The sequence below is a fragment of the Molossus molossus genome, unplaced genomic scaffold (genome assembly GCF_014108415.1).
Source record: "Molossus molossus isolate mMolMol1 unplaced genomic scaffold, mMolMol1.p scaffold_m16_p_7, whole genome shotgun sequence".
NCBI classification, from domain to species: Eukaryota; Metazoa; Chordata; class Mammalia; order Chiroptera; family Molossidae; genus Molossus; species Molossus molossus.
The window spans coordinates 29,836,488-29,861,826 of record NW_023425401.1 but is presented as its reverse complement, the minus strand read 5'-3'; the positions used below and the strand labels follow the sequence as shown (position 1 = coordinate 29,861,826).

General features: G+C 36.7%; 1 protein-coding gene across 1 annotated transcript in view; it reads left to right on the top strand.

The window, feature by feature from the left end:
- The window catches only part of C1GALT1 (core 1 synthase, glycoprotein-N-acetylgalactosamine 3-beta-galactosyltransferase 1), a 38,401-nt gene extending 13,697 nt beyond the window's left edge, over nucleotides 1-24,704 (top strand). Inside the window, exons 2-4 of the mRNA XM_036247000.1 lie at nucleotides 7,014-7,250; nucleotides 17,195-17,862; nucleotides 23,827-24,704. Of these exons, the coding sequence (XP_036102893.1) occupies nucleotides 7,014-7,250; nucleotides 17,195-17,862; nucleotides 23,827-24,063 (1,142 nt within the window). The 3' untranslated portion in view covers nucleotides 24,064-24,704. The remainder of the gene's footprint in view (nucleotides 1-7,013; nucleotides 7,251-17,194; nucleotides 17,863-23,826) is intronic.
- Nucleotides 24,705-25,339: the final 635 nt, after the last annotated feature.

Sequence of the window (25,339 nt, the reverse complement as noted above, 5' to 3'; positions counted from 1 at the left end):
TTATGCTGACCTCATAGAACGAGTTTGGAAGTCTTCCTTCTTCTTGAATTTTTTGGAATATTTTGAGGAGAATGGTGTTAGTTCTTTGAATGTTTAGTAAAAATCCCGTGAAGCCGTCTGGGCCTCGGATTTTTATTTGCTGAGAGAGTCTTGATTACATCTTCAATTTCCTTATTTGTTATTGGTCTGTTCAAGTTTTCTATCTCTTCTCGGCCCATTTTTGGGACACTGTGTGTTTCTAAAAATTTGTCCATTTCGCTTAGATTGTCAAATAATTGTTCATAGTATTTGTTAACGATCTTTTGTATTTCTGTGGTGTCAGTTGTTACTTCTCCTCTTTCATTTCTGATTTTGTGTATTTGGGTTCTCTCTCTTTGTTTTTTGATGAGTCTAGCTAAGGGTCCATCATTTTTGTTTGTCTTTTCGAAAAACCAGCTCTTTGTTTCATTGATCCTTTGAATTGATTTTTTTGGTCTTTATGTCATTTATTTCTGCTCTGATCTGTACTATTTTCTTCCCTCTACTTGCTCTGGGGTTTGTTTGTGTTTTTTTGGTTTGTTTATTTGCTTTCTAGTTCTTTAAGTTGTGAGGTTAGAAATTTTTCTTGTTTCTTGAGGTAGGCCTGTAGTGCTATGAACTTCCCTCTCAGAATTGCTTTCACTGCATGCCATAGATTTTATGTTGTTGTATGTTCATTTTCATTGGTTTCCAGGAAGTTTTTAGTTTCTTCCTTGATCTCCTCAGTAACCCATTCATTGTTTAATAACATTCTATTTAGCCTCCATGTGTTCAAATGTCTTTGCATGTTCTTGTTGCAGCTGATTTCTAGTTTCATACCATTGTGATCTGAGAAGATGCTTGACATGATTTCAATGTTCTTGAACTTGTAGAGACTTAGTTTGTGTCCTGACATGTGGTTTATCTTTGAGAATGTCCCATGTGCACTTGAGAAGAATGTGAATTCTGTAGTTTTGGGGTTTAATTCTCTGTAGATATTTTTTAAATCCATTTGGTCTAGTGCTTCATTTAGAGTTTGTTTCCTTGTTAATTTTATGTCTAGAGGATCTATCCAGTGATGTCAGCAGGGTGTTATGATTGTATTGCTGTCATTTTCTCCTTTGACATCCTCCAGAAGATTTTTAATATATGTTGGTGCTCCTATATTGGGTGCATATATGTTTACCAAGGTTATATCTTCCTATTGGATAGATCCTTTCAATATTATGTAGTGGCCTTTGTCTCTAGTTATGGCCTTCATTTTGAAATCTATTTTATCTGATATGGGTAATGCTATCCCTGCTTCTTTTTCTATTCTGTTTGCTTGGAAGATTTTTTTTCCATCCCTTCACAACCTATGTGAGTCTTGTGTTATGAGGTGAGTCTCTTGTAAACAACATATATGTGAGTCGTGCTTTCGTATCCAATCAGCTACTCCGTGTCTTTTTATCGGAGCATTCAGTCCATTTATATTTAAGGTGATTATTGATATATACTTATTTATTGCTATTTTTGTTCAGTTCTGTTATATTTTTTTTCCTATTTCTTCTATGAATTACGGCAGTCTTTTTAACATTTCTTGCAGTTCCGGTTTGGTGCTAATGTATTCCCTTAGCCTTTTATTTTTTTTTTGTCTGGGAAGCTCTTTATTTGACCTTCTATTTTGAATGATAGCCTTGCTGGATAGAGTAGTCTTGGATTCAGATCCTTGTTTTTCATGACCTTGATTACTTCATGCCATTCCCTTCTGGCCTGTAGTGCTTCTGTTGAGAAGTCAGCTAAGAGCCTCATGGGGGTTCCTATGTAGGTAACTTGTTGCTTTCTCTTGCTGCCTTTAGGATTTTCTCTTTGTTTTTAATTTTTCGCATTTTAATTAGTATGTGTCCTTGTGTGGACCTGTTTGGGTTCTTCTTACTTGGGGCTCTCTGTGTTTCTTGAATTTAAATGCTTTCTTCCTTCACTAAATTAGGGAAGTTTTCTGTCACTATTTCTTCAAATTTATTCTCTAACCCTTCCTCATTTTTCTTCTTCGGGAACTCCTATGATGCAAATATTATTAAGTTTCCAGTTGTCTCACAGTTCTCTTAAGCTGTCTTCCTGTTTTTTAATTGTTTTTTTCTTTTCATTTTTCTGATTGGTTGATTTTTTTCTACCCTGTCTTCTAATTCACTGATCTGGTCCTCAGCTTCTTCTAGTCTGCTGTTTAGTCCTTCCAGTGTGTTCTTTATTTCTGCTATATCATTCTTTATTTCTTCTGGGTGGTTTTTAATTTTCGATTGGTTGATTTTCAGTATCTCCAAGTCCTTACTCATGCTGTTGAGCTTTCTCAAGATCATGGCTCTGAATTCCAGCTGTGTTAACTTGCTTAACTGCATTTCATTTATCTCATCTTCAGTAGAGGTCTCTTGGTCTTTCATTTAGGATTTGTTTCTTTGTTTCACCGTTTTGGCTATTTCAGTGGGTTTTGGAGCCTGCCCAATTTTCCCTGTGGGTATTGGTGTTCTGCTGTTTGTGGCTCCCTCTACTGGGTTTGGATGAGTGTGGGAGGACCCACGTTAATCACTGCTGTCAAGTCTTACTTTCCTGGGTAAATTTGCAAGCCCAGGAATGGTTCAGTTATCCTCTAGCTCTTTTTCTGGTGGCTGTTAGTCTCAGTTACTTGATGAGCCTTGGGTTGTAACCCTCAGCTGAATAAAAAGCTCCCTCAGGTGTTCAGCATAGACAGATTTGGACAGTTGCTGGTTGTTAATGAGCCTCAATTTTCATTTCTATGGCCCAGGTGGATGCGGTTAAATCTCCAAGGGAGGGGCTGCTACTTCTCCCTAGAGGTCCAGGAAGGAGCAAGATGGCTGTCCTGGGTGGCTGCAGCTCAGCAAAAACTCTGAGTGTCCTCTAAATCCGGGTGTCCCCACAGAGTTCTAGTCCAGTCTGCCTTCCCTCTGCCAGAGCCCAAGGTGAGTGGCTGTGGCTAATTGTGTGCTCTGGCTCGGCCCTCTGTGCTGTGGAGCGGGCTTGAGATTTTAACCTCGAGGATGCTGCTCACAGCTAAGACCACTGCTGTCTGTGGGCTCCCAGCCCCCTCGTGCCTACCAGGCTGGATTCAATGTCCCTGGTTATAGTGCCCTCTCAAGCTGCTTTTCTGTTGGTTTTTTCCTGATGATTTGTCTTAATTTTAGTTGTAATTCCAGTTTGGTCCTTGGAGATGGTCTGTGTAGTTACCATTCACTCTGCCGCCATTTTGGAAACCCCCCCCACACATCCTTTTTTTTTTTTTTTTGGCGTACAATGATAAAAAGGAGAAAATTGCCTAATATTTTTTTCTTCATAATTCTGACTAATGTTTTGCTTTTGACTTGCTTTTTTGGTCTGAATATTTACAGTTTTTATGGGTGTTTTTTGTTGTTGTTTTTTCATGTGAAGTTCAGGATCTCTCTCAATACTGATCCATATAAATTAGGTTTTTCTAGATTATATATGAGCCTTTAAATGTTCAGATGCATGACCTCCATTTCAATGTATTTTCTTTTACTATATCTCATGTTTTTTTGTTGTTGTTATTAATCCTCACCTGAGGATATTTTTCCATTGATTTTTTAGATAGCGTGAAAGGGAGTGAGGAGGAAAGAGAGAAAGAAACATTGATGTGAGAGAGATGCATCAATTGCCTGTCTGCCTCACGACTCTGACCCAGGGTCAGACCCACAACCCTTCCGTCTGAGGGTGGATGCTCTAACTGCTAAGCCAAACTGGCCAGGCCTGACCTTTTTTTTCTTTAATGATTTTAAAGAGATAGAAACATCGATGAGAGAGAACATCGATCGGTCACCTCTTGCATGTCCCCCACTGGGGATTTGGCCCACAACCTGGGCATGTGCCCTGACTGGGAATCAAACCATCAACCCCTTGGTGATTGGGTTGATGCTCAACCGCTGAGCCACGCTGGACAGGCCTGTCATATTTTTTATTTTATTCTATTCTTTTTTGGGAAATAAGTTATCTGTCTGTTGGCTCTCAGTTGCTTGTCTTTCATATTTATTATCTCAATAATTGACTTAATCTCTTCAATTTCAGAGACTATAAAGTAGTTCTATATAGTTTAAGATTTTCTGTTTTATGGAGTAAGTGTTCAGAACTTTACTTTCACCTAACTTTTGCATCCTGGGTTTAATTTTTGTCTCACTAAAAGATTTTTGTGTAGGTTCCATGTATGTCTCTTTAATCATTTAAAATCAATTTTAGCTAATCTTGCTTAAAAATTATATAGATGGAAATCTCTTTTATTATATTTCATATGTAGATAATTGTTTTATGTACCATTTGGATCTTTCCTTTAAAATTTGAGCTGGAGATTTTTGCTGCTGATGGTGGTAGTTTCTGAGTAGCCATTTAGCTACTCACGAGGAGTAATTGAGAAGCTGGGACCTTAGAGCTTTGTCTTTGAGTTTCTTTTCTGTGTGTATGTGTTTTTCTAAAACTGGAGGAGGTAAGGAGTGCTTCACCAGGTTGGGGACATATCATTCAAATTTGGTCATTTCTCCCATTTTGTTAGGGTTAATAGTTTACTTTGATAAGAAGTTGGGTTTGTTTCATGAGTCAGAAAATATTTTTCTCCACATAGTTACTTTGATCCATAGTGGCCAGACACCGTTTTACATTCATACCAGCAATATATAGTGATCCAGTTTCTCCACATTCTTACTAGGATATGGGGAAAATACTATTTTTTTTTTTTATCCTCAGGTACATGCCCTTAGCGGGAACCAAACCTGGGTCTCTCTGGACCACAGGCCAACGCTCTAATTGCTGAGCCAAACCGGCCAGGGCAGAAAAACACCATTTTTTATTTTAGCCATCCTTATGGGTTTATAGAGATATTTCTTTTTTTTTTATTTGCATTTTCCTAATGGCAAATGAAATTGAACATTTTCTCATTTGCTTGTTTGTTATCTGTACATCGTCTTCAGTGAAATATCTTTTCTTGTCCTTTTCTAATTTGACTTTTGTGGGTGTTTTATTTTTATTTTTTCCTGTTTGTTATGAGAACTCTTTATATATTCTAAATACTAGTTTTTTTGTTAGATACGTGGTTTGCAAATATTTTCTCCAGTTTTATCATTTTAGTCTCTCAGTTATGTCTTTTGCAGAACACAAGTTTTAATTTTGATGAGGTTCAGTTTACCAGTTTTTTTCCTTTTATGGATTATACTTTTTCTGTCAAGTCTAAGAATCCTTTGCCTAGCTCTAGATTCAGACGATTTTCTTCTGTTTTTTTTTTTTTTTTTTCGAAGTTTTGTAGTTGCATATTTTACATTTAAGTCCAGGATCCATAATTAAATATTATATAAGGTGTGAGATTTAGGGCAGTGTTTATTTATTTTTGCCTGGAGATGTCCAGTAACATTTATTGAAAAGTCTTATCTTTCTCCACTCAGCTGCTTTTATACATTTGTCAGAAATCAGTTAAGCATATTTATGTGGGTCTATTTTTTGGTTGTGTGTTCCACTGACTCATGAGTCTTGTACTCCAGTACTATACAGTCTTGATTTCAGTCTCTCTATGATATCTTAAACTCAGGTAGGCTAATTATTCCTATTTTATTCTTCTTTTTAAAAATTATTATAACTATTCTAGCTCACTTGCCCTAACATATAAATTTTAGAATAATCTTGTCTATATAAGAAATCTTAAAGGGATTTTTTTAGAAATTGCATTAAACCTGTGTATCCATTTGGGGAAAATTGCATCTTTACTATGTTGAACCCTCTGATCCATGAACATAATCTGTCTCCCCATTTTTTTAGTTACATTTTATTTGATCTTTTTTATTGACATTATTTAGTTTTTAATCACACAAGTTTTGTACATGCTTCCAATTGTTTTATGTTTTTCATAATCTTTATTTTTAGTGGGATCATTTAAAGAAGGGAGGTCATGTCAGAAGTGTTTAGCTGATATTCAAAGTTTGTTTAGATTTGTTTAATTTTCATTTTTCATAAACTCAAATAAATCTAACTTAATATGTTAAGTCTTTAAAATAGCATGACTAGTATAATCCAAACGCTGTAAAACTATAGCAAAATGATGAAGAATCTGAATTCTTTTTTTTTTTTTAATCCTCACCCCAGGATGTTTGATTTTAGAGAGGAAAGGAGAGAGAGAGAAACATTGATGTGAGAGAGAAACATTGATTGGTTACCTCTTGTACTTAACCAGAGTGGAGATTGAACCTGCAACCAGGTATATGCCTTGACTGGGAATTGAACCCGCAACCTTTTGTGTACAGGACGATGCTCCAATCAAATGACTTACCTGGCTAGGGCAAGAGTCTGAACCTTGATTTAGACTGCTAGTATGACCCTGGAATGGTTACTAACCTCTCTGTGTGAGTTCATCTGTGAAATGGATTAATAGTCCTTAGTTTATAGTTTAAGGCAATCCATGTAAAGCTCTTAGTACAGAACTAATATTAGCTATAATTATCTTTCCTGTCTCTGTGTTATTCATAAAGATGTTATTCATATCTGTAATGATATTCAACAAAAGTTGTTTCTGGCTGATAGGATTTCGAGTGATTTCTTTCTTCATGCAGTGCTTTATTGCTTGCTTTTTTAAGTAAGTAATAACACAAAGCTTTTCCTTAAAAAATAAAGTAAATATAAATTTTAGTTGTCTCAGCACTTTGCGTCTGAAATCTCAGTCGTTGGGCCTGGAAATCTATATTTTTAAGATGCTCCTCAAGTAATTCTGATTGAATCTTAGTTTTCCATACCATATTTACCCATGTCCCACCCTGACAATGACAGTGATTATTCATTTTACTGACTTGTCCATAAGGTGCTGTTTTAGCAGCAAATAGAGGGATAAACTCATAAGTAAATGTAAAATATTCTTAGCTATGTTCTCTTATGTGAAAGGAATTAACTTTCCACTGTAGCTAAAAGTTATCAGACTTTTTACTTTTGGTGTGTATAGTGCTCTATAATTTATAACATCCTGTTAATTTTTTTTCTTACAGAAATACACTTTCGGGAAATGGCCTCTAAATCTTGGCTGAATTTTTTAATCTTCCTCAGTGGATCAGCAATCGGATTTGTTTTATGTTCTCAGCTATTTAGTATTTTGTTGGGAGAACAGGGTGACACCCAGCCTACCATTCTTCATAATGATCCTCATGCTGGGCATTTGGATGATAATGGACAGAAGCATCTGAAAGGACAGATGAACTTCAATGCAGATGCTGGCCAACATAAAGGTATGGTTTACTTTATTAAGGAGTATTTTTCAGGATTAAACATATTTTTCAGTCTATGTAAGTATTGGAAGAATTGGAAAGTTATTTGAATTTTGTTGTACCACAGTATATCTTCTGATAAATAAGATCTTAATTCCAGATATTAAATGACAATTCTCATTTTGCTTCAGAAGGAGGAAATTGTTAAAAACCCATATGTATTTAGGTAGTAAAAGATTAATTTTGAATTCATTTTTTAGTAGAAACAGTTTTGTTGTAACCCAGGAGATCGACCACACTCAGACTCAATTTTTCAGTTTTGGGGGATGTTTTATTACCTGCGCAGGGGCTGCAGTTCTCCTCTGTGTAGGTTGGCTGCAGTCCCTGCGCAGGTAATAAAACATCCCCCAAAACTGAAAAATTGAGTCTGAGTGTGGTTGATCTCCTGGGTTACAACATTTGGAGGCCCCAGCGAGATCAGCCGCGAGGTCCCCCTTTTCCGTGGGGTCGACCTCCTCAGACTACGCGGAGGGCTGCCTCCTCGCCCTCCGCACCTACATTGGTTCTGGCTTTCTATTCGGCTAATTCGGACTAAGACTTCAGCCTCGAGGATCTGGGTAAGGGATTTCCCCTTCCATCTGTTTTCTGTTCGGTAGCTCCGGAGCGTTCTGGGATTGTTGCGGACAGGACGCCGCTCAACCGCACTTCCCCTTCAGGGTCGGGACGCCGACTCCTGACCTGGGAAACCGGTGGGTTTCCATCTGTTCTGAAATTGGTACCAATCTGTTTTAATCTGGCACTTTCGGGTGCGTCTGGCACTTTCGGGTGCAGGAAACTCGGTGGGTTTCCATCTGGCACTTTCAGGTGCATCTGGCACTTTCGGGTGCGTCTGGCACTTTCGGGTGCAGGAAACCCGGTGGGTTTCCATCTGGCACTTTCGGGTGCATCTGGCACTTTCGGGTGCAGGAAACCCGGTGGGTTTCCATCTGGCACTTTCGGGTGCATCTGGCACTTTCGGGTGCGTCTGGCACTTTCGGGTGCAGGAAACCCGGTGGGTTTCCATCTGGCACTTTCGGGTGCATCTGGCACTTTCGGGTGCAGGAAACCCGGTGGGTTTCCATCTGGCACTTTCGGGTGCATCTGGCACTTTCGGGTGCGTCTGGCACTTTCGGGTACAGGAAACCCGGTGGGTTTCCATCTGGCACTTTCGGGTGCATCTGTTCAAACCCATCTGGCATTTTCGGGTGCGTCTGTTCTGAAATTAGTATTTTGTGTTTTGACCGCGGTTGTCTGCCTATTTGTGTTCCGTGTTCTCTGCTGCTCTAACTGTTTTGCTTTCGGTAGGATGAGACAAGGACCGGTAGGATGAGACAAGGACCGTCAACGCCCCGTACCCCCCTTGAATGCATTCTTGCTAACTTTTCTGACTTTTCCAGGAGATCCCAAGGCTACAGAACACCAGCCGATCCTGGGGTCCTCCGGACCCTCTTTGAGTTGGAGTGGCCAACATTCCGAGTTAATTAGCCATCCGAAAGATCTTTTGACTTGAGTCTTTTGTTTGCTGTGAGGTCCGTTATGTACGGGGTTCCCCACCCTGATCAAAGGTATACATTAATATTTGGATTAGAAATGTCAGTGTCCGGAGGTTCAAATGAAAGGAAAAAAGTTTTGTTAATAATGCCTCTGCCTGTCCTGAAGGACAGTTAACTCCTCCCAGCCCCCGAGGAAATTCTATCCCATCCTTCATGACCCCCTTGAGGTATACAAAAATGTCAATTAAACTGAGTTTGCCTACTTTGGGTTCTTATTACAGAAAAGCTAGAAGATGAATTTAGATCTGTTAATGATCTATTGATTAAAAAATGTCTATTAAAAATATGAATATATTTGCTAATCAGAGGAATGTTAATTACTTGTACTTGTCAAAAAAAGAAAAAATATTCAATGTTTCTAAAAATTAAAAGTTCAGATTAGGTTAAAAAGAAATTATATAGTTTTAATAAAGGAAAATATAAGATATAGAAATATATATATTTTTAAAATTGTTCTAAAACTGGTTATTTCTGACTAGATAAAAAGGTTTATGAAAGTTAAAAATTTGTTAAGAGAAATCTTAGAAAAAAATTATAAATAAAATAAATTAATATAGAATTTATTTGGTTCTTTTTCAGCCTGTTAAAAGGGGAAAACATTTTTCCCAATATTTGCCTGAAAAGCAAAAGTTATATATATTATTAAAATGGTTTTATGTTATGTTAATCAAGAACTTGATTCTTTAAAGAGCCATTTTTTTAAAAATCATAAGAACTGAAGTTTCACTGACCTATGTTTATGTTTAACATTTGTCATTGTCACTTTAAATAAATAAATAATTGAATACTATTTAATTATAATAATAATACTATATAATCTTTTGGTCAAATATGTTTGACAACCTTTCCAGGTTTCAAATTTTAAGAAACTTTTTCTTGACCTGGAATTAGTTTTGAGTCATTCTAATAAGACCTGGAATTCCTCAAAGATTTATGTTCTCTCCTTATAAAAGGAAATCAAATCAGTGCAGATGGCTTAACACAGTCTGTTTCCTCACTGAAATATAGATAAGAGGACAACACACTCCAAATGCAAGAGCATACACACTACTAAGAGTGATTATTTGTTCACTTAGCAGATGCACAGATCCTCTTATACGTGGGTCTCTGCTAATGCTATGGGTTATGCAAACAGTCCTCACTTTAAAGGGGCTTATAATATATTTTGTAAAGTCATGCTTAAATTATTTAAAAAAAGAACATAAGCCCCAGAGGCCTAAAGATCAGGCTCTTTTTTAGTTTAACTAAAAAATTTTTTTCTTTCATAGTACGATAATGTACTCACATATAAATAGAAAAAAAAAATCTGAGCTATGATTACTATAACATAAATAAAATGAAACCTCTAATGTACTTGGGTCTCCACCTGGGAAGGGCTTTATGAAAAAAAAATTAATTATAAAAATAATAAAAATTTAAGATTTATAAATGATAGAAAATAAAAATTGACATAAAGAAATAAAAAAAGAGATAATGATTCTTTGCCGCTTTCCCCTGCCTTGTCAGCAGGGCAGGCTTCTCTCAGAGCCTCAGTTGCTGTGTCCCCTGTGTATAGGGGGACCCAATGTCTAAATGGATATAGATGTGTTCAGATATACTAGCTTCTTTATGATGAGGTCTCAATGCCTCTCTGCAAGGCTTAATAATATTCTCACAGGCAAACTGTTTAACCATTGAAATGCCAGCCCGGGCTGCTCGTCCACAGCGGGTTTGACAGCAACTAATTTCCAACAGGCTTCTCTGAACTTTAGGGATCCCAGGCATGGATACGAAATTCTCTTAGAGAGTTAAAAAAAACACTCTGCCCCATGTAAACAATGTTAAAACATTACTCCCCTTTCCTGTGTCCTTTTGTAAACCTGGGGTCAGAGGAAATGTTCCCATTCCTCTGCCCACAGTAGGACCCAAATACTGTCGGGGGAAGGGCTTCCTTAGAACACTTTTCACCGTGTTCCCCTGTAAGACCTATTGGCCCAATTGGCTGAATTAACAAAGGTAGTAATAGCAGCCTTAAGAGAAACAGGGCACATAGAATAGGGTCACCCTAGGAAAAGAAATATGAGAAAGGGTCAGGACCACAGGCCTAGGTACCAGTTAGGAATAGAAAAGACAAAGACAAAGTCAGATATAGAAAAACAAAATAAAAAGCCATCCTTAATTTAGGAAAATAACAGGGTCAGGGCTCCTTCCAACTGAGCCCTCTGAAACCCAGAATAATACTAAATAATAGGGGATAAACTAGTTAGTTTCCTAATAGACACTGGTGCAGCAGACTCAGTCTTGACCGAGCCAATGGGGCCCTAACCTACCCCTGGACTTCAAAGAGGACTATAGACCTTGGGAAAAATACTGTAACTCATTTGTTTCTGTTCCTGCCGGAGTGCCCATACCCCCTACTCGGACGTGATCTCCTCCAGAGATCATTTAATTGCTGGCCACTGCCACTCCAAGCCAGCCTCCGCATCAAGTTCCCCAAGACGTTGGCCATCAATCCTGCCAGCCTGCCTCCAGATGATGACCTGGAGTAACCTCTGCAGGATGGCCTGGAGGGAATCAACACTGCAGATGGCCACCCAGACCTCAGGGAAGACCCACTGCCATCATCAGACGAGGTATTGTTCACGGACGGGAGCAACTATGTCCAGGAAGATATCAGGTATGCCGGGACAGCAATAGTAACTCTGGACCATGTCATTAAGTAGGGGAACTTCAGCCCGATGGACTGAACTCATAGCCCTAATTCAGGCTCTCTGATGAGACAAGGGGAAACCATGCTGCAAATAAGGAAGATCGACATGTGGCCCTAAAACCAGTGGGGACCTCTCCAGATATCAGTCACCACACCAAACCCAAGTTCACCTCTGACTCCTACTTACACTGGGTCAGAAAATGACTTAACTGAGCAGAAACAAGTCATAAAAAAAATCAACGAATAATAGACACTGCCTGCTAGGAGATTGTTGGTCCCCGAGGCTCTAGGTCGGACTTTAGTCAACCAGCTGCACCAGCCTACCCTCTTAGGTTACACCAAGCTTACTGAACTCCTGGGAGGCAGATAATGTCCAATAAGGTCACAGGGAAAAGGAAAAGATAGAAGGAAGCAAAAATTTATAGGTCTAAATGGGGAGGAAAAGAAAAAGGCTAGGGGATATGCAGACAGCAAATAGATTGAGCAACCTCTCAGGTTCATGTCAGGGGAGGGACTAGAAAAATCACAGAGAGTCAATGTAAGTTGAAGAAGGATTATACAGAGAAAATAAAAAAATAAAAAGAAGAAAGATAGGGGCATACATATTACAGGAAGACAGGACAATAGAGGAATACTCAGGAAGGGAAGAAGATAAGACACTGAGAGGGGAGAACTTGCCCCTAATAATAGAATAATAGTCTAGGATGCAATAAAGGGAATAACAGATTTAGGCTACTCCTGACCCTTAGATCAGACAGTGACCCCGCCTTGATAGCAAAGATATCACAGGATATCTCTAAGGGATTAAATATAAATTAGAAGCTCCATTGTGCTTACCGCCCACAGAGTTCCAGGCAGGTAGAGCGTATGAACAGGACCTTAAAGGAAACCTTAACCAAATTTACTTTAGAAACCGGTGAAAACTGGACCACTCTGCTCCCCTCGCCCTCTTACAGTTCTTACAGGCCCTGCAGTCTGCCCAGAAGGCCATCCATAAACATCTGCGATGCCCTGCCTGTGCCCACCTCAGACCCTGTGCACCCTTTCCAGCCAGGGACTCGATGCAAATAAAGAAATTCACCATCCAAGGACTAACTCTGGCCTGGAAGGGACCATACACTGTCATCCTGTCTTCACCAACGGCTATCAAGGTCAACCGCATCCCGGTCTAGCTGCATCATTCCTGGTTGAAGGCAGAAAAAGCAGAATGAACGGTGCAGACCTCTCCAGATCCCTTAAAATGAGACTCTTACGTTTATCGGGACTCTAATTTTTCTGATTATAACTGTACAGGGGAATCTTTATAGATCTAGACCCCAGTAGAACTGGGTACTTAAAAATAAAACATTTTAAAAAAATCTTAAGAAATGTCAACCAGAAGAGGGTCTATATACAGCCTTAGGTGAAACCTGCTATTTCTATGCCAACCATTCAGGTATAATCAGACAGAGCATCCAAATTCTAAGACAAAAAAACTAAGAGAAGGAGAACAGGTCTCCCATAATTAATATGAAAACTTATTTAATTAGTCACCATAGCTAACATCCCTGATTTCAGCGATAGCAGGGCCCCTACTATTATTATTAATCGGAATAACTTGTAAACCCATTCTAATTAATAGACTCCTAGCCTTCATCAGAGAGAGAGTATAATCAATAAAACTTAGAGTCTTAACACAATCCAACTAGAGATTGTCTCCCCATGACAATTGTGAATCAATGGTTTGATCCACTCTCAAGAAAACGGGGGAATGTTGTAGCTCACTGTCCTTAGAATCCAACTTGTCTTTAAGCTGCCCTAATTAACAACCTCAGAGACAGCAAGATGAACAATGGGGAATGTTATAGAGGGCTTTAGCCCCAAAAAATTAACTAGAGTTTGACCTTCACTGGGAATTTGAAAAGCAACATCCTTCAGGAAAAGGGAGGACAGAAACGGCCCCAAGGCCAGAGTGTCCTGCATGCTCTGTAAAGAAATTAATAGGGAGAAACTGAAGCTCCCTTTACCCCATAAAACTGTAACTGTTCAACATGTGTGTATTGCACCTGACTGACCGCTGATATCTGTCTCGAATTTGTTAGTTTTTAAAACTTGGATAATGGAATGAATAGCAGGACAGATGTATGCTGACCCAGTTCACCCAGTTCCCTTTCGCCTCAGCTCCCTCCCCCCTCCGTTCCCTCCTGCTTATCGCTAACTGCCTGGGCTTCTGTACATGCAGCTTGCTTGCTCTGCTAAACTCTTGAATGACCCCTGCCCTATATAAGCAACCCTCCCCCTGAGCTCGGGGCCGCAGTTCTCCTCTGTGTAGGTTGGCTGCAGTCCCTGCGCAGGTAATAAAACATCCCCAAAAACTGAAAAATGGAGTCTGAGTGTGGTCGATCTCCTGGGTTACAACAAGTTTCAGAAACTAATTTGGGGAAAGGCAAAACTTTTCAGACTGGATTTGTTTCTGAAAATTCTTACTCAGTCTAATTTTGTTATCATGGTTTATATTTGTATCTTTGGTTTTTGCTATCATCTTGTTTTGGTCCTAGTTTTTGTTTAGTTGTGTTTTCTTAGAGAAACACGAGAGGCATTTGTAAATTTCAGTTTATAATTTTATTAGTAGTTAATATTTCTAATCTTTTTCCTTTTGAGAAACATAGGGAATTAGAAAACTTGGGATGTGTTTAAATGACTTCATTTTCTCCTGGCCTCATTTCTGTAACTAGAGTTCCTCAATTGAGTCTAATGTGTGCCCATTAAATGTAGGTTTTCTCCAAGTTTCTGTCCTTTGGCTCTTCTTTGCCTGTGTGATGTCGTCAACCCCCATAGTTTTAATTTCTATCTCTTTCTTGCTGTCTTTATCTTCATCTTTATCTTTTATCTTTAATTTCCATCTCTTCCATACTGTCTTTATCTTTAACTTCAACTATAGTGTCTGTAGTTCTCAAAGATCTCTGCAAATTTTGTGGTTTATTTGACAGAAAAGAATACAAGCAACTTGAAAAACAATTAGAATTCTAGTATGCAGAGGATCCCCATTAAGAATTGTTTCTCTTATTTTTATGGCTGTAAATTACTTCTTTTCTACCTCTCAAGCAGAGGTTGTAGAGCAAGGTGTCAGATCTTGGTTGAGTTTTGTGAACTGGCAAGCACATGCATACTATTACAAATTATCTTACGTTGTTTGAATGTTTTTATAACAGTGATTCAGCTCCGAACAGGTGCTCCGTGTTCTTATTGTAAAGCAGTTTGATCACTGCACTTGCTCTATAGCATTGCTCCAGGTCTTGAAATGATCAACTGGATTGAGGCTCCTGTATTACTAGTAGTGTGGTAGGTTGGCCTTACTGCAGGTAAATATATTAGTATCTACTTGTCCTCGTAGATGGCCCACAAAATGTAGAGTATGGTAAAAGTTCTGTTCCTCTCAAACTTAACTTGTGCAAATGAACTTCTTTTCTTTTTCTTTCTACCCTAAAACTTGTTCTACCTCTTATATTCCTTATTTTATCTGACTCATTACCATCTGCCTATGCCAGAAACTATGCACTATGGTAGATGTATTTCTTTGCTTACCAATATCATTTGTCACTTAAATCTAACAGTTCACCTTCTTTACCATTTCTCATTTTTCATATTTCTTCTCTCAATCCATAATATATTCCCCCTAGATCAGGCCCTTCATTTATACCCATATAACTATACTCAGTCCAACTTCACCATGCCTTTGTCCTTTCTTCTAGTGAGCATCTACTCATTTAAAGACATAATTTCTGCATTAACTCTTATTTTTGCTGATTTTTCTTTATCTCCCTTTTTTCTCTGTTCTAGCCAAGGTTCCATTGCTCTGCTCTATAGGATTTACCAGCCACTGCTATCTTTTCCCACAGCACATCAAACCCTTTGTAGGTACCTCCTAAATTTTAGCCTCTCTCAGTATGTGGCAAGTATTGGTTTGCACATGTGTCTTATTCATCCTTTTACCTCCTGCCCTAGCACATGCTTACTACAAAGTAATTAACAAGTGAGTAATTGAAAGAATATCTACCTAGCAGCAGGGAGAAAGTTTCCTTGCTCTTAGTGAAACATGTTGGGATTCCTGCCCTGAACATTTTCCTTCTCCATCCAGGATTCGGTGTGGCTGTATAGCTAGGAAATTGGGCTCCCAAGTATAAGAACCGTGAGTGCTCTCTGAAAATAGGGTGATTTTGTCAGTTATTAGATTGTGAATTCTTGATATTCAGTGGCGCATCAGTATATTTTCGTGCCCTGCCCCAACCTTGCCTTCTATTCCCTCTCAGTCTGTTAACTAGAAATTTGTCTTCAGTTGTTAATTTTTGACAGGACTTAGCTTGCGTAACTCACTGGTTGACCTTAACTTTTAAGGATATGCTTTCCGAGGATTCTGCCTAGAGCATTGCTACACAAAGTGTGGCTTTGCAGACTCCTGCTGGTCCACAACTAAAGAAGTATTGAATTCATGATTAGAAACTTTATGGTAATTTGACAGTTAATTTTGTCTAAATCTAAATACAAAAACTTATTGGGGCTTGTATTTTATATCTTTTTTTAAAGTTTTTATTTTTGAGTATTTCATTTTTAGCATGTTTATAAAAGTATAGATCTCAAACTACTGGGCATAAAAATTGGTCCTTCACCAAGCACTGATCTAGAATCTTATAGTTGGACTCTTTCTCTGCACCAGTGTGGTCCTGGCATGACAGCCTGTAAATTGTTGGCTACCTATCTGCACCCAGATAAGGAGCTTGCACCAGGATGTAAATCATTTAAGTTCACTGCTTAGGACTTTTTTAGAGGGGCTGGGGGAAGCAAGACTTTCTCAATGAAAAAATCAGTATGCTGCTTTATATTCTGTCATATATTCCTTACACATTTCTTTGTAAACCCATACTTTGAAAAATCCTACTCTAGACAATCTTGGAAATACTAGATCTACCTATTCATATGTTCTTTTTCTGACTGGTGGATTTGCATTTTGTAATGAGATGTGTTACTATTATAAGTAATCTCAACTCTGCATTAATGCCTCTTCATCAAACTGGGGTAATTAGGGAAGCCTTTTTAAAGCCATCTCAGGGTACTTACAGAAATTCACAACAGTGAACTCTTGTGAGCTTCAAAATGAACTGCCACTTCAGCAGTATGTCTTTCCTGCTTTTCATAGTTCATTCAGAGCAATGAAAAATTCTTGTCTATGTTCTGTTAAGAACCAGCTGAAGCTTTCTTTGTAGAATGAAATGAAAAGCATACTATCTAAGGCAGTACTTAGAATGCATACGGATCACCAGGAGAACTTGTTGAAATGTCGATTGTGATTCATTTGGTCTAGAGTGGGACCTGAGATGCTGTATTTCTAACAAAGTCCCAGGTGTTGCTGATGCTATTTGGTCAAGGAACCACAGTTAGAATAGTAAGAATTTAAGTCATAGTGACAGCTCATGTTAGCTCCATTGATCTCCTGGATAAGATTGACATGTGACCAATAAATCAAAATGTCAGTTTATTTTAGGTTGAGTTTTGCTTTCTTTCAGTTAAATCACTAATGGTAGCTAGGTAAATAGAAGCAGGGACAGGGGGTGATGGTTCTTTGAAATTGTTTAAGAAAATGTCTTCAGCATAATTTATTTAGATTTTACATATATGTAAATATAACTTTAAAATTTTTTGTTTAATAGATGAGAACACAGACATCCCTGAAAACCTCTATAAGAAAGTTAAAATTCTTTGCTGGATTATGACAGGACCTCAAAATCTAGAGAAAAAAGCTAAACATGTCAAAGCTACATGGGCCCAGCGCTGTAATAAAGTGTTGTTTATGAGTTCAGAAGAAAATAAAGACTTCCCTGCTGTGGGATTAGAAACCAGAGAAGGCAGAGACCAGCTATACTGGAAAACAATTAAAGCTTTTCAGTATGTTCATGATCACTATCTAGAAGATGCTGATTGGTTTATGAAAGCCGATGATGATACTTATGTTATATTAGATAATTTGAGATGGCTTCTCTCAAAACACAACCCTGAAGAACCCATTTACTTTGGGAGAAGATTTAAGCCCTATGTAAAGCAGGGCTACATGAGTGGAGGAGCAGGATATGTACTGAGCAAAGAAGCTTTGAAGAGATTTGTTGATGCGTTTAAAACAGAGAAATGTACACACAGTTCCTCCATCGAAGATTTAGCACTGGGGAGATGCATGGAAATTATAAATGTAGAAGCGGGAGATTCCAGAGATACCATTGGAAAAGAAACTTTTCATCCCTTTGTACCAGAACACCACTTAATCAAGGGTTTTCTACCTAAAACATTTTGGTACTGGAATTATAACTATTATCCTCCTATAGAGGTAAGTTTAGAAATTTTATTACAGTATAAATACTTAGACTGACTTTTGCTACTTAAAAAAAAATCTAACTAATATGTGTATGTTTCTTTAGTAACACTAAGAATCTCCTTTAGTCTTTTTACTTAGAGTGACAGTATAACAAAGTAAATGAGAATAAGAGTGTCAGCAGTAGTCAGTCATTCAACAAATATTGGTACTACCATATGCCAGGCACTGAAACTAGAGCAGTCAATATGGCCCAGTTCCAGTTTTCATGAACCTTACATTCTAGATGAGAAGACATATAATAAACACACAGATGAATCAAGATATAATATGAATCTAGGTTGTAGTTAGTACCCTGAAGAAAAAGCCAGGTGAGGAGATGGAGAGTGACTCAGAGTGGAGTGGGGTACTCTAGTTTGGGTGGTTAAGGAACAACGCATCAAAAGACTAAGTTCATAAAGGCCTAGGTTCAAATCCTGCTCTCCCACTTAATAGTTGAATGATCTTGGAAGGACAGCATTTGCCTTCCAAGCATCAGTTTCCTCATTTGTAAAATGGGCATGATCTACCTGTCTCATCTTGTAATTACAGTGCAATGCCTATCACACACTAAGCACCTAATAAGCCTTAGCTCTCATTTGACACCTTAACCTACATTCTTGAGAACTTCATCTAAAGTGCATTGTTTTATTAAATTTTCAGATGTACAAATATTTAAGAGGAGCATAATATCTTGTACCCATAAACCAGCTTATCCAAATATTAATCTTTTGCTACATTTGCTTCAGATTTTTTTTAAAGAAAAAGGTAGAGATATAGTTGAGGCCTGGGTATCCTCCCCAATCCATTTCTCCTACCTCCTTTAGATAACCACTATTAAGAATTTAATATTTATCATTGCCATACTTGTTTTTATATTTTTCCTAAATGTTTATGTATCCATAAATAATATATAGTATTGTTCTATAGATTTTTATTTTTTTATTATTATTATTTTTTAATCCTCACCTGAGGATATTTTTTCATTTTTTATACAGATAGAGTGGGAGGGAGAGAGAGGAAGGGAGAGAGAGAGAGAAACATCGACGTGAAGGGACACATCGAGTGGCTGCCACCCGCACGACCATCCAGGGCCGGGGACAAACTGCAACCGAAGTACGTGCCCTTAGCGGGAACCGAACCCAGGTCTCTCCGGACCGCAGGCCGACGCTCTAACCGCTGAGCCAAACTGGCCAGGGCAGATTTTTAAATAAACGGAATTATATCATATGTATCCTTGTACATTTGCCCTTTTCACACAACAGTAACATTTATCAACATTAATCTCTGCCTCTGCTTTATTAATGTAGATTGCTGTGTAAATCTGATATATGAATATACTGTAATTTATCTATTCTCAAGCTGATAAACATTGAGTAGGTTGTTGCCGATTTTACACTATCATAAGCATTGCAGCAGTGAATGACTGAAAGAGACCAGGAATCACAAAACTCAGCTTTTAGCCTCAGTTCTGTTATTAATTAATAATGCCTTTAGGCAAGTTACGAGGATTCTGTGCTTTCTTTTCTCTGGTCCTATGATACAAACAATATATTGTCATACTATCATTCTCTTCTTCTTCACAGGCCAGCACTTTCAAATCATCATCTAGAATAGTAGTTCTCCAGGGCTTTTTGTTTTGTTTTTCCACCCAGAGGGAATCTAGAGGCCTTTACCAGATTTGGAGGCATTTTGGGGTGTTAACTGGGAGATTGCTACTGGTATCTGGTAGGTAGAAACCCATAAGATTGTAAACCACTAAATGCAGAATATTTCACAATACACAGTACAGCCCCCAACAACAAAGAATTATCTGGCCCAAAATGTCAGTATCACTGACATTAAAAAACCCTGACCTGGAACATCTGACCCACGCATTAAGTAAACAGTTTTAAAAGGAAACTTTGAAGCAAACCACTACTACTACTATCACCCACCAGAGTGTTCTTGGTACTTACACAGATACCATAGCTAATCCTTACAGTAATTCTGCATTTAAGAAGTTACAAAACTGAGGCTCAGGAAAGTCAAGTGACTTGCCTATCCTGATAAGTAGTTTAACCAGTATTGCAAACCCCTCTGATTCTTAAAACTCTTATTTCCTTCCTGAGCTCTCCTTTATGACTAATAGGATACATGCCCCAAAAGAGTAGGGGTAAGAGGATACATTAGAATAAATATTCTGTTTTGGGGATAAAATTCCACTTTAATAAATAAACATTTTAAAGTTCTGTTTTATGTAATGAGGCTATTGAAACTATGCTAGCATTTTATTGCTATTGTAGATGCAATAATTTCCTAGACTATAGAACAGATGAATTCTCAAGCCTGCCTTTTAATAGCTTATTATTTTTGTTTTGTTTTAGTGAGATGCTACTTTGGATGCTTTTTTGATGGAAACTTTCCTTAGTATCTTCTGACCATTCCAAGATTAGCTGACCTCTTCCCTTCTTAATTCTGTACCCCTTTGCATACATAAATATACCCAAACTCAAGAACATTATAAATGAATGTAACAAATGCATAAAACTTTACCAAAAGTATCTGATATTGGGTACAGCACAATAAGAACAAAGGGACATCTTAATTCTCATTATTTTGTAATCAGTAAAATGTTCTTTTCCTTTGAATACTGCCTACAATTCCCACTGACAAATAGGTGGGAATTCCCACCGACCTAGCAATATGCTTTATATGAACAAAATAAGTATTTCTGTAGTGCTTCTTTTATTTATTTTTAAATTTTTTATATCCTCACCCATGGATATGTTTTTATTGGTTTGAGAGAGAGAGGGAAACAAACATCAGTGTGAGAGAGAGAAACATCAACTGATTGCCTCCTGTACGCCCCTGATCAGGGATAGAATCCAAAACCTAAGTATGTGCCACGATCAGGAATCAGACCCACAACCTTTTGGTGTACGGGATGATGCTGGCAAAGGTGTATAGTGCATCTTTTATTTAAAGTGTAATGTTTTTTAAAATGGATGGCAGAATTTATGTTTATTCTATAAACATTTATTCAATTATATTGAAGATTATAAAATAGACTTGGGAGTACTAAAACTAACCCAGCCTTCTAATGTTGCCTTTTCTCTCTTGGAAGGTTCTATATAAACCCATTGTGAAATCTGACTTCTGTTATTACTCATCTATCATTTAATAAATTTTTTTCTCCCTGAGTTACTATTTTTAAAGCCATCCTAAGACTCATCATAATTTTCTGTAGTAATCACTAAAAATACATTGTAGAAAAATTTTATATAGCAAGTGAGATACTCTAGTTGATCAAAGAGTTAATGTTCTTAATTTGGTTATTTAGAACTTACCTCTTCATACAGTTAGTTCCCTTCTCATACCACTTCTCACTTCCCTGTGAATCTGTTCCGTAGGAATAGACTTCACCAGAGAATCTTACTTTCATTACTGATTTAAAATACCTCCGTTATCATATACTATGGCATTACTTATAGTAGGATCAGTGTCTGAATTTCAGTTCTATGCCATTGTTCTATTTGATTTTGGGTCAGCACTGTATTGTTTTTTTTAACCTTGTAGCTTTACAAAATATGTAAGTTCTTAATCTAAGAGTGTATATTTCTCTCTCTTTCAAATTGTTCTGGCAATACGTATGTCTTTATTCTTCTGTATAAATTTATTAATTTAAGGACAATGGATATCTTTGTCCAGGATTTTTAAGTTTCCTTTTTGGTCCCCTAAGGAAGTTTTATTGTTTTCTTCAGAAATTTACTTCTTCTTATTTCCTTAGGTATCTAATGTTTTTGTCACTCTTCTTCTTAGGCTCTTTCTTAAAACTTGTTAGCTAATATATATATGAGAGCTTTTGTTTTTTTTAAAAGCATCTTTAAAATCTGGCTTTGTTCTTGGATTTTTTCATATGATTTTTCACTTTACTCTCTTGAGTTTTTGAAGAAAACATAATCATATGCAAAGAACTATTTTATTTTATTTTTTAATTATAGTTTTATTATTTTTTTATTTTATTTATTTTTGTTACAGATGTTTCTCCTTTTTTTCCCCATTGATACCCTCCTCCCCACCCATCCCACCCCATCCCCAGCTTTGCTTTCTATGTCCATCGGTTATAAGTTCTGTGGTTTATCTCTTCCCTCCCCCCATTCTGAGTTATCTCTTATTTATAATGCTTAATAATAACAGTACCCTGACCATCCAGTAAAAAACAATAATATAATAGAATGTAATGTAATTAATGCAATAAATCCTATAAAAATAAATCCTATAAAAATATTATTACAATATTTCAGAGTAAAATAAAATTGCTTCCACAGATGATCAGCAATTTAAAACTAACTGCTGCTGTTCTGGTTTTTTAGTTTAATATGTACTGGCCAGTATAGTAGCCACTAAACACATTAACTATTGAGTGCTTGAAATGTGACAAGTCCATACTGAGATGTGCCTTAAGTATAAAATTCACACCTGATTTCAAAGTCTTAGCACAACTAAAAAGAATGATTTCATTAATAATTTCTAAAATACTAATTATATATTGAAAAAAATAACAATATGGATTTATTCAGTTAAATACAATGAATGCTTTTAAATTAATTTTACCTATTTCTTTTTAAATGTGACTACTAGAAAATATTAAACTATATTATGTTCACATATACCTACTGGACAGAGCTGGTTTAGATAATCACAGGTTGACTTATAGTTTAAGTTTTATGTTTGTTTCTATTATATTTTCTCAAGGTATGAAAATTAGGCACCAGATAATTTTTTAGTGCCTATGTAGTTGGCCAAGATCTCACAATGTTTGTTTCAAAGGAAAAGTTGAGAATCAGACCAGAGAAAATATAATGAACAATTTCTTGATAATTTTTACTGCATTGTAAGCTACATACTTCCAGTCATGAATTATATGTACAATTTAATAGGTCAGTATGAATCTTCTCTAAGAACTTGCTAAACACCTTTCTCCCTGGGTCTTTGCAAAGACATTAGATAGAATCTGAGTTTTGTTGGAGTCACCTAGATGAAACATTCTCCAGTTCTGATCCCAAAATGACCTTGTGACTGTTTAATTTTTTTACCAGTTTTTTTTTCTGTTTTCTGTATTTTTATGCTTTTCCGTTCGTTTGTTATATTTTCTTTTAGTTTTTGTATTGCTTTAAACTTGCTCTCATATCAACCGTATTAGGAATGCATGAGAATTATGTAAGTGAACAAAGGTTTAATTCTGTGTGACTTACTGAGGGCCACCTGAATGTGATTCTTCTATCAATAATAGCTGACATTTATTGAGCATTTACTATAGGCAAAGCATCGTTCCAAGCATTTTATACACATTATCTCCTTTAACCATCTTTTGCAGATAGGGAAATTGAAGCTTATAAAGATTTTATAACTTGCCCACTGTTGTACACTAGTAGGCAAAATTTGAATTCAAACCTAGGTTTGACTCAGAACTTCCTCTTTTAAATACTATACTGTTGGGGTTAATGTGTAGATGAAATATTTGGTTGCAGAAACCTAATGGGAAAGGCTTTCTAATCATTGAATGCTCCAAAGGTATCTTTCTGAGTCTGAGCCAAGTGAAAATTTAGAGTGAGAAAATTACTGAGAGAAAGCAAAACTTGAAGAATTAGAGCTTTATCCTTGATGTAGCTCTCCCTTTCATTTAAAAAAGTCTAAGATTTTCTTCTGCTAAAACACTACAGAGAAAGAGAATATTATTTGAGTTGTAAATACTTTAGCAATTGCATGTTTGGTTTTAAATCATTATGAACTGTATAAAGTCCTTCCACGGGTCTAATAAATTAGGTGCCTCTTTAAACATTGCCAGCTTTAATTATTGGGTTCTGTTAAGATTAGTGTTTCCTTTAACACTATGTGTATATTGTGTTTTAACAAAATGCTACTTATTAATGATGCCTGTTTCCACTCCATTTTTAGGGTCCTGGTTGCTGTTCTGATCTTGCAGTTTCTTTTCACTATGTTGATCCTACAACTATGTATGAATTAGAATACCTCGTTTATCATCTTCGTCCATATGGATATTTATACAGATATCAACCTGCCTTACCTGAGAATATACTAAAGGAAAGAAGTCGAGCATACAAAAATGAAAATATAAAAGTAAAATTGAGAAAAGTTGAAAGAAAAACAAATGAACAGAGGTCAAATGTCTAGCATTGCACTGAAGAAGAACTACATTTCTGATATAGAAACTGGAATCCCATTGAAGAATTCTTTCTAAGTGAACATTCCATATTAGAAATCTTCATAAGAATGACTATAAACTGAAGCTTTAATGAGCTGTGAAGTCTGTTCAAATGTGTTTTGATACATTAATATATATATGAAAACTTATGTTTTTATAATGTTGGCCAGGCAGAGGGACTAGAAAAGAGATTTTGTTGCCTGTTTCACAGTTAAATGTGCTAAAACTACACTGCACCATATTAGTAACATACACATGATGCTAAACATATCTGCCTTAAAATTTTAGAAGGAAGTATTGTTGTTCAGTCTTGTTTATAAACTCAAGACATGAAATTATATTTGCAGTATGGTATAAATGAACCCCCCCTCAAAAAAAATAAACACACACACAAACCCGTGTGCAGTTTTGGCTAATCTAAATTTTGCTGTGACTATTTAAAATTGGCAATATTTCTTTCAGAAGAAGTTAGAATAGGAATGGCACTCATCCTAACATACATTAATAAAACCACATTTTGAAATGATCGTGGGCCTTGACTGTAATATATATATACTTGGTTCTAATAATCTTTTATAGGCATACCTCATTTTATTGTGCTTTGCTTTATTGTGCTTCACGGATATTGCGTTTTTAACAAATTGAAGGCAAGACCCTCCACAAGCAAAAGATTATGACTCGCTTTATTGCGAGACTTGCTTTATTGTGGTGTCTGGAACTGAACCCGCAATATCTCCTAAGGTACTATGCTGAGTCCCAGTTGTCTCTTCTAAATATGTTTAACCATTCTTGGATATCATTTTCAACTATTAATATTTATTTACTCAAAGCATTAATAGCATTTGATTAACATGGATTTTTAAATATTTTGTTCCCATATTTACCCAGTTAATTATGGGTAACTAATAAATAGTAAATTTAATGTTTTTGGGGGAATGCTTTTCTTATACCTGTGCCACTCTCAGGAATTACTTAAGCGACACTTTTAATTGATTATTTAAAACACTTTCCAACTACATAATTATAGTTCCCTTCATTCTTATCCTGTTGAAAAATGAGAGCTTGTTTGTGCCTTTTATAACTTGTTTTAAAGCAGTTTTAAAATTTATTTTTAGCATCTGAGGTGGTTAATAGTTACACTGGCAAAACAATTTGACTACAAGATTTTGACTAGAGTTACTTAAAAACATTAGAAAATGCAGAGTGCTTAAACAAGCTGAAATATGTCAGATATTAAAAGACCAA